General features: G+C 44.1%; 1 protein-coding gene across 10 annotated transcripts in view; it reads right to left on the reverse strand.

Moving 5' to 3' along the window:
* Positions 1-18,930, reverse strand: part of ZNF516 (zinc finger protein 516) — a 368,076-nt gene that overhangs the window by 165,382 nt on the left and 183,764 nt on the right. For all 10 annotated transcript variants that reach the window (XM_033934368.1, XM_033934357.1, XM_033934362.1 and 7 more), the window contains exon 3: positions 14,786-16,829. In XM_033934368.1, coding sequence (XP_033790259.1) covers positions 14,786-16,604 — 1,819 coding nt within the window. In that variant the 5' untranslated portion in view covers positions 16,605-16,829. The remainder of the gene's footprint in view (positions 1-14,785; positions 16,830-18,930) is intronic.

Here is an 18,930-nt window from a genome sequence, read left to right on the forward strand (position 1 = left end):
GGAACCTATCCAAACCTTCTTTGAAGGTGCTCTGTAGAGGCGGTGGGATAGGGAGAAAGGAAGGCACTGCTGGTTTTTAGTGTAGCCATCCAAGTGTTGGATAGAAAGTTGTTCAGCGATTGGTTACTACTTTAATCAATACTCCCCTGGCATGAATTTGTTGTTAAATACGAGCATAGCTTATTTCAGCAGCAGTTTTTATTATATTTTCAGGCTTATGATTGTGAATAATAAGCAGTACTATAATTGCAATTTAATAGTTTTGTTGGCTAGCTCTGAAACAACCAGGTAAGCCTTGATTCTTTCCTGTCATGCTAATAGACAGGAAATAGACCTTTCTATGTATTGACTTTTATTGGACTGTGAACCGCTCAGTTCTGTTAGTCAGTTGTTGCGCTATATCAAATCATGAATAAAATAAATAAATGTTTCCTTATCATTTTACGCTCCAGTATATTTTCTGTCACATTTGAGGGTTCAGGAAAGCAATCTTCTAAAGCTATTTTGTAGAACCTTTAGCAATATCTGTAAAAAGTCAAGTCAATGAAAACCATTAGAAGGTCTCAGACAGACGCACTAGTTTTGCAAGAAGGAGCAGAAAAATGAAAGTCTTTCTTTAATTGGAAAAGAAAAAAAAAATTTCCAGGAGAGTTGGCCAGCTAGTTTTTGGGAGGACCTGCTTCTCTTACAGCTGTAGTTTACCTCAGCTGAACTCACAGTGCTCTCTTTTTATAAGAGAAGTAGAGGGAAGCAAAGCCTCACCTTTTTGAAACCATTAGAAAGTAACTTTCACCACAGGTGTCAAACCTGGGTTTCACAAGTGACTTGGGGGCCAAATGTCCCTTTATAATCAATTCCAGAGTTGCATATAACTAATTCCACAGTATGTTAAAACACCAAAGTTTTCAACCTGGAAGTCTGGTTTTAATACACACACAGTGCATTGATAGCGTGAGCTGGGGTGAGGCAGCTTCCTCGTTTAGCATTTCAAGAGGCAAACAAAAGCTGACTTATGTTGCAATACACGGCTGAGCATATGTTCCTGGCTCCAGCATAATGACAGCCACCACTTTTTCCAGACAAAGAACTTTGAATTTCTAGATTACCTCAATTTTGGGTTTTGCTGTTTCACTGAAAAAAAAAAAAAACAAAATCAGGAGAAATCGAACATGGATTCTCATGAATCCATTGCAGATCTCCACAGACTGTGGCAAAATTGTAGCAAAGTAAAAAAAAAGAAGTCAATTTTCTTTATTTATTTATCTGAATAGGTCTCAGGAAACATGTGGAATTTTGTAGAACTGAGCCAAGGTCAAAAGCTGTCCCAGCTTATGACAAGTTTTCTACATTTTCGTTTGATCTGGTCTCTGAGTAGCTCAGAAAAAAATAGTTAGGGCAGGGGAAAGAGGGCACTTGCATTCAGGAGGCTAAGGATAAAGTTCCCCATAATTTCTGAACAGAACATGACTAACCAGGGTAGCAATTTGATAACCATCAATCTGTATCCAATAGATGTGGGGCACCACTTTCATGAGTAAATAAAACCTTCTGCTTCAAAAGAGCTATATTTAGACTTCTGATTTCAGGTTTTAACTAATAAACACTAAAAAAAAACTACTTCTCCTACTCTTCCTCCTCCTCTCACCCCCTCCCCTGCTTGTCTCTATCTTCCATTCAGTTTTTTGGGCCTGGTCTGCTCCAGTGATTTCTAGGTGACACAAACATATGTGTTCAATTCAACTGGAAAAGGTAACCAGTACTTGCACTTGAGGCACGAAAATGCCAAGTTTTGTATCCCCAAGGAATCCCTAACTAGCTGGAAAACAAATCTCTAACTTTACATTTTATAAAAGCTTGTGAAAAAAAATCCCTTTGTAAAAGGAGCCCTAAATATCTGAAAACCTGTAATTTTTCCCTGTATCACCACCAAAATTTGCCCCCTTCCTTTCTGCGCGCACTACCAAAATCCTTATCTACGAACATTCTCAAGGCCTTGCATTTAAATTATTATGATTTGCTTTTCACAGGTCTCCCATTAAACTCTCTCCCCTTCAGTCTACTGCACAATTTATTTTCCGCCACTGTCGTTACACTCACATAACTCCTCTCTTCAAGTTACACCATTGGCTCCCTATCCATTTCCAAATACAGTTCAAACTCCCCTTACTGACCTACAAGGGCATTCATTCTGCAGCTCTTCGATAACTCTTCTCTCTTACCCTTCCCTATACCCTTCCCCTGGAACTGTTCATCAGATAAGTCTCTCCTATCTGTTCCCTTTTCCTCCACTGCCCACTCCAGATTCCGTTTCTCTTATCTTGTTGCGCCGTACACCTGGAATAGATTTGGAACGTCTTGCTCCATTCTCTGGCCCTATTCAAATCTAGACTAAAAGCCCAGCTTTTTTGAGGCTTTAACTTTTAACTCATGTTTGTTTTAATCATTCCCGCAATAAATAACTCCCTAATCCCTTATTTATTCTGTTTGTTTGCCTTGAATAGATTTCAAGCTTTGTCAAACAAGGACTATCTATTATGTGTTTTGTATACAATGCTGCACACATTTTAGTAATGTTATAAAAATTAGCAGTAGCGGTGGTAGAACAGGGGGGTGCTCAATGTTGGTCCTCGAGGACCGCAACCCAGTCGGAATTTCAGGATTTACCTAATGAAGATGCATGAGATCTATTTGTATGCACTGCCTCCATCGTATACAAATACAGCTCATGCATATTCACTGTGGAAATCCTGAAAACCTTAAGAACATATCCACAATAAGTATATCTAAGGATCTATGAGGGTGGAGGGAGACCAATGATTACAGTACTGTCTAATCCAGAGGTCTCCTCGAGGGCCGAATCCAGTCACGTTTTCGGGATTTCCCCAATGAATATGCATTAAAAGCAGTACGTGCACATAAATCTCATGCATATTCATTGGGGAAATCCCGAAAACCTGACTGGATTCGGCCCTCGAGGAGGGACTTTGGAGACCCCTGGTCTAATCCAACTGAACAGCCATTCGGCTGGCTTGAAATGACAAGTACCGTATTTTCGCGGATATAACGCGCGCGTTATACGTGATTTTACGTACCGCGCATACCCCTCGCGCGTTATATGCCTGAGCGCGGTATACAAAAGTTTTTAAACATAGTTCCCACCCCGCCCGACGCCCGATTCACCCCCCAGCAGGACCGCTCGCACCCCCACTCCAAACGACCGCTCGCACGCGCTCCCACCCGCACCCGCATCCACGATCGGAGCAAGAGGGAGCCCAAGCCCTCTTGCCCGGCCGACTCCCCGACGTCCGATTCTTCTCCCCCCTCGGCAGGACCACTCGCACCCCCACCCCGAAGGACCGCCGACTCCCCGACAATATTGGGCCAGGAGGGAGCCCAAATCCTCCTGGCCACGGCGACCCCCTAACCCCACCCCGCACTACATTACGGGCAGGAGGGATCCCAGGCCCTCCTGCCCTCGACGCAAACCCCCTCCCCCCAACGACCGCCCCCCCCCAAGAACCTCCGCCCGTCCCCCAGCCGACCCGCGACCCCCCTGGCCGACCCCCACGACACCCCCACCCGCCTTCCCCGTACTTTGTGTAGTTGGGCCAGAAGGGAGCCCAAACCCTCCTGGCCACGGCGACCCCCTAACCCCACCCCGCACTACATTACGGGCAGGAGGGATCCCAGGCCCTCCTGCCCTCGACGCAAACCCCCCTCCCTCCAACGACCGCCCCCCCCCCAAGAACCTCCGACCGACCCGCGACCCCCCTGGCCGACCCCCCCACCCCCCTTCCCCGTACCTTTGGAAGTTGGCCGGACAGACGGGAGCCAAACCCGCCTGTCCGGCAGGCAGCCAACGAAGGAATGAGGCCGGATTGGCCCATCCGTCCTAAAGCTCCGCCTACTGGTGGGGCCTAAGGCGCGTGGGCCAATCAGAATAGGCCCTGGAGCCTTAGGTCCCACCTGGGGGCGCGGCCTGAGACACATGGTCGGGTTTGGCCCATGTGCCTCAGGCCGCGCCCCCAGGTGGGACCTAAGGCTCCAGGGCCTATTCTGATTGGCCCACGCGCCTTAGGCCCCACCAGTAGGCGGAGCTTTAGGACGGATGGGCCAATCCGGCCTCATTCCTTCGTTGGCTGCCTGCCGGACAGGCGGGTTTGGCTCCCGTCTGTCCGGCCAACTTCCAAAGGTACGGGGAAGGGGGGTGGGGGGGTCGGCCAGGGGGGTCGCGGGTCGGTCGGAGGTTCTTGGGGGGGGGCGGTCGTTGGAGGGAGGGGGGTTTGCGTCGAGGGCAGGAGGGCCTGGGATCCCTCCTGCCCGTAATGTAGTGCGGGGTGGGGTTAGGGGGTCGCCGTGGCCAGGAGGGTTTGGGCTCCCTTCTGGCCCAACTACACAAAGTACGGGGAAGGCGGGTGGGGGTGTCGTGGGGGTCGGCCAGGGGGGTCGCGGGACGGCTGGGGGACGGGCGGAGGTTCTTGGGGGGGGGGCGGTCGTTGGGGGGAGGGGGTTTGCGTCGAGGGCAGGAGGGCCTGGGATCCCTCCTGCCCGTAATGTAGTGCGGGGTGGGGTTAGGGGGTCGCCGTGGCCAGGAGGATTTGGGCTCCCTCCTGGCCCAATATTGTCGGGGAGTCGGCGGTCCTTCGGGGTGGGGGTGCGAGTGGTCCTGCCGAGGGGGGAGAAGAATCGGACGTCGAGGGGGGGCATCAGGCTTTCAGGATGGGGACAGGACTTCAAGGGGGGACAGGCAGATCTTCAAGGGGGGACAGGCAGACCTTCAAGGGGGGACAGGACTTCAAGGGGGACAGGAACGGAGAGGCGGGGCAGTGCACCGAAAGTCAGGGTGAGTCGGGGCAACCAGAGGAGAGTCGGGGAGGGCGAAAGGAGAGTCGGGGTGGCCAGAGGAGAGTCGGGGAGAGCGAAAGGAGAGTCGGGGTGGCCAGAGGAGAGTCGGGCAGCATGCGCGTTATATGCCTGAGCGCGGTATAGAAAAGTTTTTGTACATATCATCGTGATTTCTGCGCGCTATACCCCTGTGCGCGTTTTACAACGGTGCGCGTTATATCCGCGAAAATACGGTAATTAGTCTGAAGTCTTTCTCCCTCTAGAAAGTTAAGATAGCTTCAGTATATATAAAAAAATTTTAACAAATTTTTTTAAAAGAATTATGACGTTCTTTCTGGGTATACTAGAAGATAAGAATTAACCTCGATTGATTTTTTTGAATTTCACTTTTGTTTCTCATTTTGAATTTTTGCTTTGTGAAATTTTATATTCATTTTTTTTGCTGTGTGTTGCGTAGAATATAAGAAGCCTGACACATCCGAAAATTCTGGGGGGGGGCTCTATACTGGGGAGTCAGGAGATCCTGCATTGTCTTATGGTGATGTTTCTCACTAACACCACAAGGTAAAAGTTAAGCTCCTGAAGCATCCCGTGCAGGACAAAACACAGCTGTGTCAGACAGTATTTGAACCTACTTTAATATACCGTATTTGCCGGCGTATAAGACGACTGGGCGTATAAGATGACCCCCCAACTTTTACAGTTAAAATATAGAGTTTGTTATATACTCGCCATATAAGACTACCCCTTCTTCCGCACACCTTCTGCACAACAAATAAAACTTAAAAGAACATCAGAATTTATTTCAACAATTTTAATTAATTCACTAAAGCTGAATAGAACAATAAACTCATGGGAGCTGCCATGCTATTTGTTTTCTAAACTGTTAACCAAACTGAAACTGTCAATGATAGAAGGAAGATAACACATAGAGGGAGAGAGCAAGTGCCGGGCAAGTCCCTAGCAAGTTTGCTGGCATGACAGTTTCCCTTTAAAAGCCTTCAAAAGCCTCCTGTTCGCCCCCACAACTTCCTTAAGGGCTAGACTCCACACACGGCCGCATGTGCGAGAGACGTAGTAAAGAGAAAAGGGGTGGGGCCAGAGCACCGCTGCTTACCGCTGCGCAGGATGAAGGAGCTGGCACCCTTGTCACACTGATGTCCCGCCATGGCCCCGCTGATGTCCCGGCAGGTTTACTAGTACCATAAGCACCGTAAGGAGGTAAGGAAGGAGATGTCAGGGCATGTAAAGTAAGGGCATGTAAACAGTACCCGGCGTATAAGACGACCCCCGACTTTGGGGAGGATTTTAAGGTACTGAAAAGTCGTCTTATACGCCGGCAAATACGGTAGATATTTTAGAACCTCTTCGACTTTAACCATGTCTGCAGCCATGATTTCCTTCCTTCGGGACTTAGAAGACCATTTGTCTACTTGTTTATTGGGAGAAATGCACTTAAATGCTACAGTGTTTGCCAAATATCTTTTCAAATCATACCTGCACAGAATGGATACCATTTTCTTTTTTACTACTTCAAAACAGGTGCAGGACCATTGCCTTAAATTTTATTTTATTTAGGTATTTATATACCGCCTATCAAGGTTTTCTAAGCGGTTTACAATCAGGTACTCAAGCATTTTCCCTATCTGTCCCGGTGGGCTCACAATCTATCTGACGTACCTGGGGCAATGAAGGATTGAGCGCCTTGCCCAAGGTCACAAGGAGCAGCACAGGGTTTGAACCCACAACCTCAGCGTGCTGAGGATGTAGCTCTAACCACTAGGCCACTTCTTCCTTTATGATTTAGCACCATCAAAGAATACATCGAACAGCTACTTCTTGTGGTTTCTCCGCAGCAATAGCATCCGTCATATATTGCTGTAAAGGAACCAGAAGGGACAACCTGGTGCTAAACCTTCAAAGAGGTCTGTGGGTTGCAAACACTGAGGGCTCCTTTTACGAAGCCGCGTTAGCAGTTTTAGCGCACGCAGCTTTTTAGCGCGCGCTAAACCCGCGCAACGTGGCTAGAACTAACGCCAGCTCAATGCTGGCATTAGTGTCTAGCGCGGCCGGCAGTTTAGCATGCGCTATTTCCTGTTATTAATGATAATATGTGTTCTTTCCTGGCAGAGTTTCCTTTTTTTGTTTCCCTCCTTCACCTTGTTTGAGGACTATGTTTAAGTTGAATAATACTTTTTGATTTATTCTGTTTAACCCAATAGAAAACTGGATCTATTAATTTGTATTATTACGTTCTTGATTTATCTTGTTTATTCCAATAGTATATTGGATGTATTAATATCGGAATATTTCCTGTTAAGCACAATTCTGTACTTAATTAAAAATTAAATAAAGAATAAAAAAAATTTTAAAAAATCGCTAACGGGGCTTCGTAAAAGGAGCCCTAAGATTCTTCCATGACCTCACCATGATTAGCATCCCTAAATATCTGTAACACTTTGCAAAACTTTCAGCACATAGGCCTTGCATACACAGATATTACTAATGCAGAAAAAGAAAATGAATGTTTGTTAGTTACCGTATTTGCCGGCGTATAAGACGACTGGGCGTATAAGACGACCCCCCAACTTTTACAGTTAAAATATAGAGTTTGTTATATACTCGCCGTATAAGACTACCCCTTCTTCCGCACACCTTCTGCACAACCTTCTGCCTGCCTGTCCCCCCCTTGAAGGCTTGCACCCCCCGAAGGCCTGCACCCCCCCGAAGGCCTGTCCCCCCCTTGTAGGCCTGTCCCCCCTTGAAGTCCTGCCTGCCTGCCTTTCCCCCCCCGAAGGCCTGTTCCCCCTTGAAGGCCTGCCTGCCTGCCTGTCACCCCCCTCCCCCTTGAAAGCCTGCCTGCCTGCCTGCCCGCCCGCCCCACCCTGAAGGCCTGATGCCCCGACCCACCCCGAAGGACCGCTCGCCCCCCTGGCCTCCCCGCACCACCTATGAAGCAGCCGCAGCAGGATCGCGAAGTCAGCGTCAGCGATCCCTGCGCTGCTTCCTGCACCACGGTCCCGCCCCTCCTCTGACGTCAGAGGAGGGGCGGGATCGCTGACGCTGACTTCGCGATCCTGCTGCGGACTGCTTCACAGGTGGTGCAGGAAGGTCAGTGGGGCGAGCGGTCCTTCGGGGGTGGGGGGGGATTGAACGGCAAAGCCGGGAGCACCCCCTTAGGGCTGGCACCCGGGGCGCACCGTCCCCTCCACCCCCCCCTTGGTACGCCACTGCATGTAAACAGTACCCGGCGTATAAGACGACCCCCGACTTTGGGGAGGATTTTAAGGTACTGAAAAGTCGTCTTAGGTCCTTTAGAAACAAAGAAATGTGGAGGTTCTCTGATCCTCTTCCCTGTTTCTGTTTCTCCACTAATTTTCACAATCTACTGTACCAAAAAAAAAATCTTACAAAATAAGTGTTCACTAATATAAACACTCCAGTGCATAAATCTTATGCTCACCAGACTAATAATGACATTAGCAGCTGTCCTCTTACCCCTTTTATTAACCTTGTTGTCAAATGCGAAAATGTGTGATCTGAAATAAATTAGCCAATTAATACTCAAAAATACATTTCACAAGATTTCTCTCTTCGTAGCCCAGCTATATATTGCCATGGTTCTAGTGACACATCACAGCGCTAGAATCTGACTTTTATTTTTAAAATAATGTTCAAAGCTTATCTGGCTTATGAATTGGGAAAAAGAAAAAAGGAACTTAAAAAGAAGTGGTGTTATGTTTTGTCCCTGGAGCAGATGATAACCAGTTAGCAGCATTACTTTGGTGGCTTCTAAATCTACCTCCTAACAAATGTTTTAAATACTTTTAAGACAAGAACAGAAACAAAACAACATCTTGCTCCAAATTAACTAAGCAAGAGGAATACATGGTCATAATGTTATAAAGAATTTTTAGGGGCCGTATGTGTAAACATATGAGGTAACATGTTCAAAAAAAGAGACTCCCCACCCAATATATTGAACTTCAGGCTTATAGCTATATAATATAATACCGTCCAAAAAGCAAATGAAAGAAAAAGCCTTAGTTATCTAGGTGGGGAGAAGCCACACCACCATCATAGACACAAAAAAACTTTTGTTGATAGTATGGTAGCAACTATGTTGCTCAAAAAATGTAGGGAACAAGCCCAATTCAGTTATACAAACAGGTATTTAACAAAACACTACGTGTAGCCAGCATACGATCGCTTCGTAGCCATCACACTACTTCTTCAGGGCCACTCTTGCACACATAGCAAAAAAACTGTTAGACGCACCTCCATACACTTTATTCACTTTTACTGTAATGACTTTAACCCCTTTGAAAATAATTCTTCTGTATGACCTTCAAACCAGGACATCACAGCTTCCTTGACTTCTCCATCACTTGAAAACTGCTGTCCACAGAGAGATTTCTTCAAAACTCAGAACAGGAAATAACCCAAGGGAGCCAGAACAGGACTGTAGGGTGGATGGATCAGCTGCTGAAACCCATTCTCGGATGCTTTCACTGCATTGACTCCATTTTGTACTCAGGATCTCTGTGATAGACCCAGTCATCAAATGATGTTCATCTGGTCTTCAAGGAGCATCTCCAAGTTTTCCTGACAACACTGGCATTCTTGGAACCCATTCTTGCACTAACCTTGGACATGCCCAACTTTCATGACATATTTTCCAAACTGTACCTGCCAAGATGCCCATTTCTTCAGCTATTTGGGAAACCTTAATTCGTCTGTCTGAAAAAAATTAAGTCCTCAACTTTCTTGCACATTTCTCTGGAAGTTGCTTCCACAGGCCATCCAGTGTAAGGGTAATCTTCAGTGGACTCTCTACCCCACTTAAATTGCTTTCTTCAAAATTTTACTTTGGAGGATGATGAGGCAGACTCACTATAAACTGCAGTCATGCATTCATGGATCTCCTTTGGCTTTTCCCCTTCTTTTGTGATAAATTTTATCACTGAACGGTGCTCCAAATCTAACAGTTTCTTACTTGATTTGCACAAGGACTCTCCTGACATCCTGTCTCTTGGAATGTTAGACTGAGCCACAACTATGCATGAGTAACCTTGAGACATGTTACAACATACACCCCTCATATTTCTATACTGTCCTTAACCAGAAGTTCTAAGTGATTTACAAACAATAAAACAACTAGATAAAGCAAAAAGAATAAAACTTATAGAAAGGACTATAAATACTAACAGTATATTAGCATATTTCTGAAATAATGTTTTCAGAAGTTTCCTGAACCTCAATCTGCAGCTCTTTAGTAGAGAATAACTCAGTTTCTAAAACTTAAAACAAGAATCTGACTACAGTAATAGGCAGTTTGACAAGTAACAAGAGCTGGATCCATACAAGGTTTTAAAAGAGAAGCACATTAATTTAAAATCAATTTATGTTACCATTGCCAACTAATCTAATCTAAATCTTGGACTTATATACCGAATCATCCCTTAAAAATAAGGGCTCAATCCGGTTTAGATTACAGAAAAAAAACATTATCACTCATTAAAACTGTTGCCTAAAACAGTGGTTCTCAACCCTGTCCTGGAGGACCACCAGGCTAATTGGGTTTTCAAGCTAGCCCTAATAAATATGCATGAGAGAGATTTGCATATAATGGAAGTGACAGGCATGCAAATCTGCTCCATGCATATTCATTAGGGCTATCCTGAAAACCCGATTGGCCTGTTGGTCCACCAGGACAGGGTTGAGAACCACTGGCCTAAAAAACAATGTAACAATGTAGTTTTCAAGATTTTTCGAAAAACCTGAATGGATAAACAAGATCTTATTTGAAACTAATATAAATACTGTCATAAATTTATTTTTGATTAAAGATGATCCTAGCAAATAATATCTGAAACAGCTGTATCCTTGATAAAAAAACATTTTTTAGGGAGGCTGAAGGCTTGAGTAGAGAATGGTGTGCGTTTTTGTAATTATGAACCATGGTTTTATTGTTATTTTCTGTCGGCTCTGCTCTGGATGGTTTCCTTTTTGTTGGGGGGGGGGTTTCTATTTCGGGTTTTGCCTAAATCTGGTTTTTAAATTGCCTAGTTTTTTGCCCTGTACAGATAACTTCGCTTGAGGGTGAGTCCTGCCTCCTCTTCCTGAGTGGATGACATCACTTCATTTGAATAAACCACAGTAAGGAAGGCGGGTCCATTGCTCCTCGTGGTTAATGACATCTGCGTGGCTGCTCTTTTTTGTAGCCTCGTTTTGATGCCGTTCCCGGGGCGTCTTTTTACAACTTCGGGTGTCTGAGTCAAAGGATTCAGGTACCTATCTACCAGCCAAACTTAAGCAAAAGTTTTTACATGTTTGCTGACTGTTATTATACTGTACTGATGTTTTGATTTTGAAGTCTGATCATTGTTCTATAGCACGTTTTTGTTCTTCTTAGGCACTGCACAATGCAAATGACAAAAATTTTTAAAAACTCATTTCTCCGGCTTCCTGTTGTAGCCATAGCGAAACACAGACTGTGTTGGAGCCGCAAACTAACTTTTCAGATAAGTGGTCTACTTTAAAATCTTTGTAGAGCCATATGATTCACCATACCAGTGGAAGCAAGTTTTTGCCCTACCTAAACGTGTTATGATTAAAATCTTAGCACTGTTTCAGTGACATTATATCGCTGCTGTGGCGTCTTGCTGAAGAGCTTATGAGCACATTCAAAACGTAAAGAGTTTCTAAGTGAACACGTTGACACTATTCTTGGAGACTAGCTCAGAATTTAAGAGGGGTGTTTTGTTTGTTTTGCTCAATTTAAAGATGGATGCAGGGCAAAAAGTAAAGGAGAGAAATACAGCAAATGCATAAGGCGGCCCTGGAAACAGAGTTAAGAGCACAGACAGAAGGAAGTGCAACCAGAGACTGGGAAAAGATGATTAGAAATATAAAATCACTAAAAGCAGGAAAAATGATTTTATTTTCAATTTAGTGATTGAAATGTGTCAGTTTTGAGAATTTACATCTGCTATCTATATTTGGCAGTGTTCAGGAAGAAATTAATTTCTTTCTATTTCTCTGGTGTTGTACTGCATGGAGTCTGGCATCTTAGGTTTTCATTTTACAAAGGCGTGCTAGCCGCTACCGCCTCCTTTTCAGCAGCCGGTAATTTTTCAGCTAGCACGCTAATCTTGTGCGTGCGCTAAAAACGCTAGCGCACCTTAGTAAAAGGAGCCTTTAGTTTGTGGTCTTGTATTTGCATAGGGTTTAGCTGTTTCGGTAGGAATGAATGTTGAGAAGCATTACTGGTGTCATGGCCCAAAGTAGAAAGATATTTGTCATCTCTCTTCGACCCCCTCTTGGATCCAAAACGGCCCTCGCTTAAAAATGAGCAAAGACCACTGCATTAGGTATCAGCAATCTCCATTATTACTCATCTTATTCAATGTGGTTACATTCTTTTGGAATCTGCTTGGAACAGGCTGGTTTCCAGGCTTATATATATGCGGACGATATTACTGTTCTGCTCACTATTGATTTAACATTAGAACACATACTTCCTAAGGTTACCAAGTGTATATTTCTTATCAGGACTTGGATGAAACAACATTTTTTACAACTTAATGTAGAGAATCAAAAAAGTTTACTAATTGGTAATAATGTCAAGATGGATAGTAATTTTTCTATGGCTATATTAGAGTCAAGAATAATGCCTAATATCATAATTGATTCTTCCAGGGTGTATTATTTAATTAAAAACCTGGTTTTAGATCATGCAGAAACTAAGAAGAATCTGAAAATATCTTTCTCAGGATCAATTTAAACTAGTTGTACAATAATTTATTTTAAGAAAACTAGATTACCCCTTATTATATGACATTGCACTGGCTTTTGATTCAAGCTCATGTGATATTTAAGCTAGCAAGTTTGAGTTTCAAGATATTGTATGGCCTAATTCCCATCACATATGATAGAGTTAGTCTGTAGGCCAGTATCACAAGAATTCATCTTGTTCAACATTTTAGCCTATTATCTTTTCCTAGTCTGAAAAATATTTAATATAAGAACTTATTTCAATCCTCATTTCCTTAAGTAGTAGCTCAGGCCCAACCATAGCTATGTCACTAGACTAACAGAAAAGGAAGCTCTAATCACTGAAATTATATTATGAAAATAGTCTGACTAATCCTCTGTAGATGGCCCAGTTTCTATAACAAAATTACCAGGATTCCTATGTAGGGAAATTGGCCAATTTGAACAGAACACAACAGTTATTTCCCTCTGTTTAATTTTTGGCATAACAGTTATTTTTAGCCACCTGGATTTCTAATTTGTAACACTTTATTGACTCTTGGATCCAGCTGCATTAGCAGCATAGTTTTTCCTTTCTTTAAAATAAGACCAAGTCTCAGTACTAAAGTATTTCCTAAAGTCTGGCTGTCTTGAGTCCAAAATGGTGAAATGACACAGAAAGTGATAGTTTAACATCGCTTCTGTTGCTAAGGTGAACGTCTGGTGGAAACACAGCTCCAGTTTGCTCTTCTGCCTAGCACAAATGTTCCAGAGCAACATGTAGCTACCATGACCAGCAGTCACACCAGCATTATTAGCTCTCCTCGGGGTAAACATTAACTGCAATGTACCTCATCGTATAACTCCATCACATCTGAACTGAATCCTCTAACATCAGTGGCAATTCTGAGACCTTAAACATTTGTAGTAAATTAGTTCCAGCATTTAAGATGGCAGACCTGGAGTCTATGGGATTAAGTAAGGTGGTTAAGAGAACAGAAATCTTGTTTGAAAAGGGATTCTTCTAAAAACAAACAAAAAAAAAATAATGATCTCATGAACACGCCCACAAACACTTGCTGGTGGTAACTTGACAAATTTCTTCCCCTCCCCGCCTCCCGTCAGTCTCACCTCCCTACCCTTTTTGGAATCTTGCCCACTTGAATATTCCTCCATGCAGATGTCTCTCTGAATCCACCACTCCCATGCAAACCCCAAACCAGGGATCTCAAAGTCGCTCCTTGAGGGCCGCAATCCAGTCGGGTTTTCAGGATTTCCCCAATGAATATGCATTGAAAGCAGTGCATGCACATAGATCTCATGCATATTCACTGAAAACCCAACTGGATTGTGGCCCTCAAGGAGGGACTTTGAGACCCCTGCCCACCCTGGAACCCTCCCCTCCTCCACACACCATCTGGAGACTTTATTTATTTATTGGGATCCATTAACTGCCTTTTCATAAAGAGATTCACCCAAAGCAGTTTACAATACATCGAATAGTAACCAGGTACTCTTAAGTATTTTCCCTATCTAAGCTAGCAGGTTCATAATGCAACTGTGTTACCTGGGGCAATGGTGAGTTAAGTGACTTGCCAAGCAGCAGGCTGGGATCGAACACACAACCTCAGGGTGCTGAGGCAGCAGCTCCAACCACTAGGCCACACCGCTCATATATCCTACCCAGAATCTCCTGCTTCCACCATCATAGAATTCCCCCATCCCCCAACTTGCATGGAAATACAGGCACCACATGGCTCGAACTCCATGAAGCCAGAGGAGCAGCAGCACTTAACATGGTTAGTGAGGCCCCGAAAAATAAAACTAACTAAATAAATAAATAAAGAGTGGACACTTCTGTATCTGTAGAAAGCACCACTGAATGCTGCATTTGACAAAGATTTTAGAATTTCACTCTTGCACTGTGAAGTTGCAAAGTAGACAATCAAATGGGTTTAGAACAGGTTTGGCAAAAATGGCACTTTTCTCCCATCACCCTGCTTTCCTCCCTCCTTCCCTATTGGTTTATTAAGTCTTTTTAAAAGTTATCACAACCTAAGGCTCATGTTTTCTATAAGATAAGCATACCTTTACACTGTAGGAGGCAGATGTCTTTAGGGAGAGAAATAGCAAAAAGAAATAGATAGGAGGAAAAAATAACCAACTTGAAAAATACACTAATTACCTAGTAATGATAGTGGGACTTCCACTTCATCAGCTCCATCTTCACCCACTCCAGAAACCGCTGAATCTTCAGGAGCAGAAGCAGAGCCAGGCGTGCTGGGCCTGCTGGCTGAACCAGTCTCACCCTCACTGGCCAATCCGTATCTATCATGTTGCACAGCTGACCCACTCTCGCTAAGGCTCCTACGCTCTTTCCTGTGAACCCGGGAATGGAGTACCATCTGGTGGTATGTCCGAAAGATCTTTCCGCATTCAAAGCACTCCGTGGACTTGTTCTGAGATGATCTCCTGTTCTGGCGTGACAGAGGTCTGTAATCCACATCACTTGGGCCCTCTACACAGCTTTCTCCTAGTTGCCCACTGGCACCTTTCTCTGGACGACTAATACCTGCACAGCTACGCTTTTTTGGATTGCTGGGGCTCTGTATGTCCTGCTCACGCTTGCGCTTCTCTTGGCTGGCAAGGATGTATTCTCCTTTATCTTTATCATATGTTACATCTGCATCAGCCAGTGCTTCGTCCCAGCCCACACACTTCACATACTCTGATGCTTCTGCTACTTTTCCTTTGGTGGCTAACTGCCATGCCTGGTAGCTGCTGACTGGATCCAGCTCAGCTACTCTCTTTCCAGGCTGATCATTTGTAACTTTATCAGCCCCAGCACAGGGCCTCAGATTCAAGCACTCCAGAAAAAGCTGCTTTGTCCTAGATGGATCTAGGCTCCCATTGATTAGACCTTCTCCAATTAGCTCAACTTTGTTTTCAGCGCTGCCATCTTCAGTTCTACAATGCACCATGTTGTGTACTTTTAGGCTTTCCAGATTCGTAAACAAGTTCCCGCACTTCGTGCAAACTTCATAAAGAGCCAGGCCAGGCATAATGGTTTCTCCCTGAATCACGTTATTGATGGTGGCTATAGGCTCAGATTCAGTTTTTGGTTTGTTTTTGTTCCCAGTTTTTGGACCATGTGACTTCATGTGGTTTTTGAGAAACCAGGGCTCCTTAAATCGTCTGCCACAAATATGGCAGCCATGATCGAAGGATCCTCTATGCTTTTTCATGTGGGCTTTAAGAAACCAGGCTTGACTAAAGCACTGACCACAGACTTCACAAGGAAACTCCCCTGCGCTCAGCTCACTCTTGCCATTCTCTGTGTAAGGTTCATTGTTCAGTGGCAAGGACGTCAAAATGTGGTCTTTCTCGATGTGGTTTAATAATGTTTCTTCTCTTAATGTCATATAGTTGCAGAGCCTGCATTTGTATGGCTTATGTACCTGCTGGATGTGCTGTTCTAGGTTTTTCTTTCTGTCAAACTTGCTCTTGCAAAAGTTACAGTGGTAAGTTCCAGGTTTCTCATCTTCCTCATCCAAGACTGCTGTTGCCCCAGAATCTTTCTTGATACTTCTCAACAAAATTTTACTGTTCTCCAACTGTGCCGAGCCATTCATTATCTTGTTGCACGCAGATGTGCTCTTTGTAGGGCTGGCACATCCATCAAGGCCTTCTGAAGCACCCACCTCAACAAGCTGCGCATCTCCCATCTCTACCTCATGTTCCCGACTTATTGTGCCCATTCTGTGACTTCGAAGATGTATTTTCAAATTGCCTTTCTGGGAAGCCCTGTAGTCACAGTAAGGACATTTGTATGGTTTCTCCCCAGTGTGCTTTCTCATGTGCTGTGATATGGAGCTTTGGAAGGGGAAGCTTTTGCCACAGATGATGCATCTGAAACACGGTGTCTTCTCTTCCTCAGCATCATTTTTTTGAATCTTAGTTGAGGATTCTCGCAATGCCATGTCAAACTCTTTTCTGCGTTCCATCTCTATCACTCTATCACAGCATCAGTTGGTCAGGATAAAGAAAATCTTTGTCCAATTGTGGGGGGAAACAAGTCACGTTTTTAATTATGTAATCGTATGTGTAGATTTTTATCTCTTCATTTTCCAGATGAAAGTATTACCTCCTCTCAGATGCCAGGAGTCCTCATACAGTTTTACTTATGAACATTGCTGGAAGCCCACACATATGTTGATGGCAGAAGACACCTAAAAAATGAAAAAACAAACATACAAGAACCATGAATAGAGGATATTATAGTAACTGTCCAGCACCAATTCTACCAAAAAGAAAAAGTAATTTTAACAGATATGGTTAAATATATCATTACATGAATTGCTTGTTTATTCTTTCCACAAAATACTAAGGACCTGTTTTATAAAGCCACGCTAGCGGCTGCTGCGTGGTAACGGCCCCAAAGCCCATAGATATTTAAAAGGCTTCAAGGCTGTTGCCGCGCAGTAGCTGCTAGCGTGGCTTTGTAAAACAGGCTCTAAGACTAGGGGGCATGCAATGAAGCTAAAGGCTCCTTTTACTAAGCTGCATTAGGGCTTTAACACGCGGAATAGTGCGCGCGCTAGACGCTAACACCAGCATTGAGCTAGCGTTAGTTCTACCCACGTAGCGTAGGATTAGCGCGTGCTAATCTGCTGCATGCGCTAAAAACGCTATCACACCTTAGTAAAAGGAGCCTTAAGTAGTAAATTTAATACAAACCAGAGATAATATTTCTTCATTTGATGCATTGTTAAACGCTAGAATTTGTTGCGGGAGAATGTGGTGAAAGTAGTTAGCTTAGCAGGGTTTAAAAATGGTTTGGATAATTTCCTAAAAGTCCATAAGCCATTATTAAGATGGACTTGGGATATCCATTGCTTATTCCTAAGATAAGCAGTATAAAATCTGTTTTACTCTTTGGGATCTTGGCAGGTACTTGTAACTTGGATTGGCCACTGTTGGAAACAAGATACTAGGCTTGATGGATCTTCCATCTGTCCCTGTATGGCAACTGTTATGTTACAATATCAAACATCATTTTAACATTTTGTTTAATAAAAGCCTGAAACAGACACAAATCAATTGCCAACATAGGGTTTTATACACATGAACAGCCATGAGCCACAACTGGAGAACTGAAGGGTTCATCTACTGTGTGATTTGTTTGTGGCAAAAATTCTACTATCCAGGGCTCTAAGAAGGTAAAATAATACAAATTGTCAAAGAATCACGTTTTCTATATTTTTGTGGAATTCACAATTTGCTGAGGTAAAATTTTAAGTTTTACATTTTTTAAGAAAAAGCATGTCTTTTTTTATATTAGCAACTACTGGAAATATAAGTTTGCTCTGAAAATAAAAATCTAGCACTCTAAGGAAATTTTAACAAATATAAACAAAGGGCCTGGTTCTCTACCCGTGCGTACTACTTTTAGGCAGCGGTAAGCGTCCTACTGTCATCTAGCAGCCAATTGGAACACACATTTTTTTAAAAAACTTGGGCAAGGAACAACATCCACATTGTAGGCATCTGTCATGAGTCTATGGAGATGCGTAGGGGACACTTAGCACGGTGTGGGCATGGTTTTGTCTGAAAGTGGCTTTGGGCATGTAGATTTGAATAAACCACAGTAAGGAAGGCGGGTCCATTGCTCCTCGTGGTTAATGACATCTGCGTGGCTGCTCTTTTTTGTAGCCTCGTTTTGATGCCGTTCCCGGGGCGTCTTTTTACAACTTCGGGTGTCTGAGTCAAAGGATTCAGGTACCTATCTACCAGCCAAACTTTAGCAAAAGTTTTTACATGTTTGCTGACTGTTATTATACTGTACTGATGTTTTGATTTTGAAGTCTGATCATTGTTCTATAGCATCTATACATGTCTCTGTAGACCCGCGACAGACGCCTGAAATGTACACCTGAAAAATGCTGGCCTACATTTCACAATCATAAAAGTAGACGCCGCAGCATGGAATAGGAATCCCCGATCAGCTGAGCCAGCAGGACTCCCCAAAACCACGGCTTTGGGAGAGTCCTGCCGGCTCAGCTGATTGGGGGAAAATTCCCCTGTCACGATCAGCTCAGCCGGCTGCAGCGGGCAGAGGTCTCCTGAAACCCACCCCAAAGACTGGCAGGATGGATACCCACTCCCTGTTGCCTGACACCCCCAACACACAATTCCCCTCCCCTCTCCCCCCCCCCCCCGAGATTGGCAAAAGGCATTCTGTGATAGTTTTTGCAAGTGCACTGGGGTGCATTTGGGGGTAGAGGGTACACAGCTATGCTAATTGATTAGAGTGTGGGCACTGCTGCATAC

The sequence above is a fragment of the Geotrypetes seraphini genome, chromosome 2 (genome assembly GCF_902459505.1).
Source record: "Geotrypetes seraphini chromosome 2, aGeoSer1.1, whole genome shotgun sequence".
Lineage (NCBI taxonomy): Eukaryota > Metazoa > Chordata > Amphibia > Gymnophiona > Dermophiidae > Geotrypetes > Geotrypetes seraphini.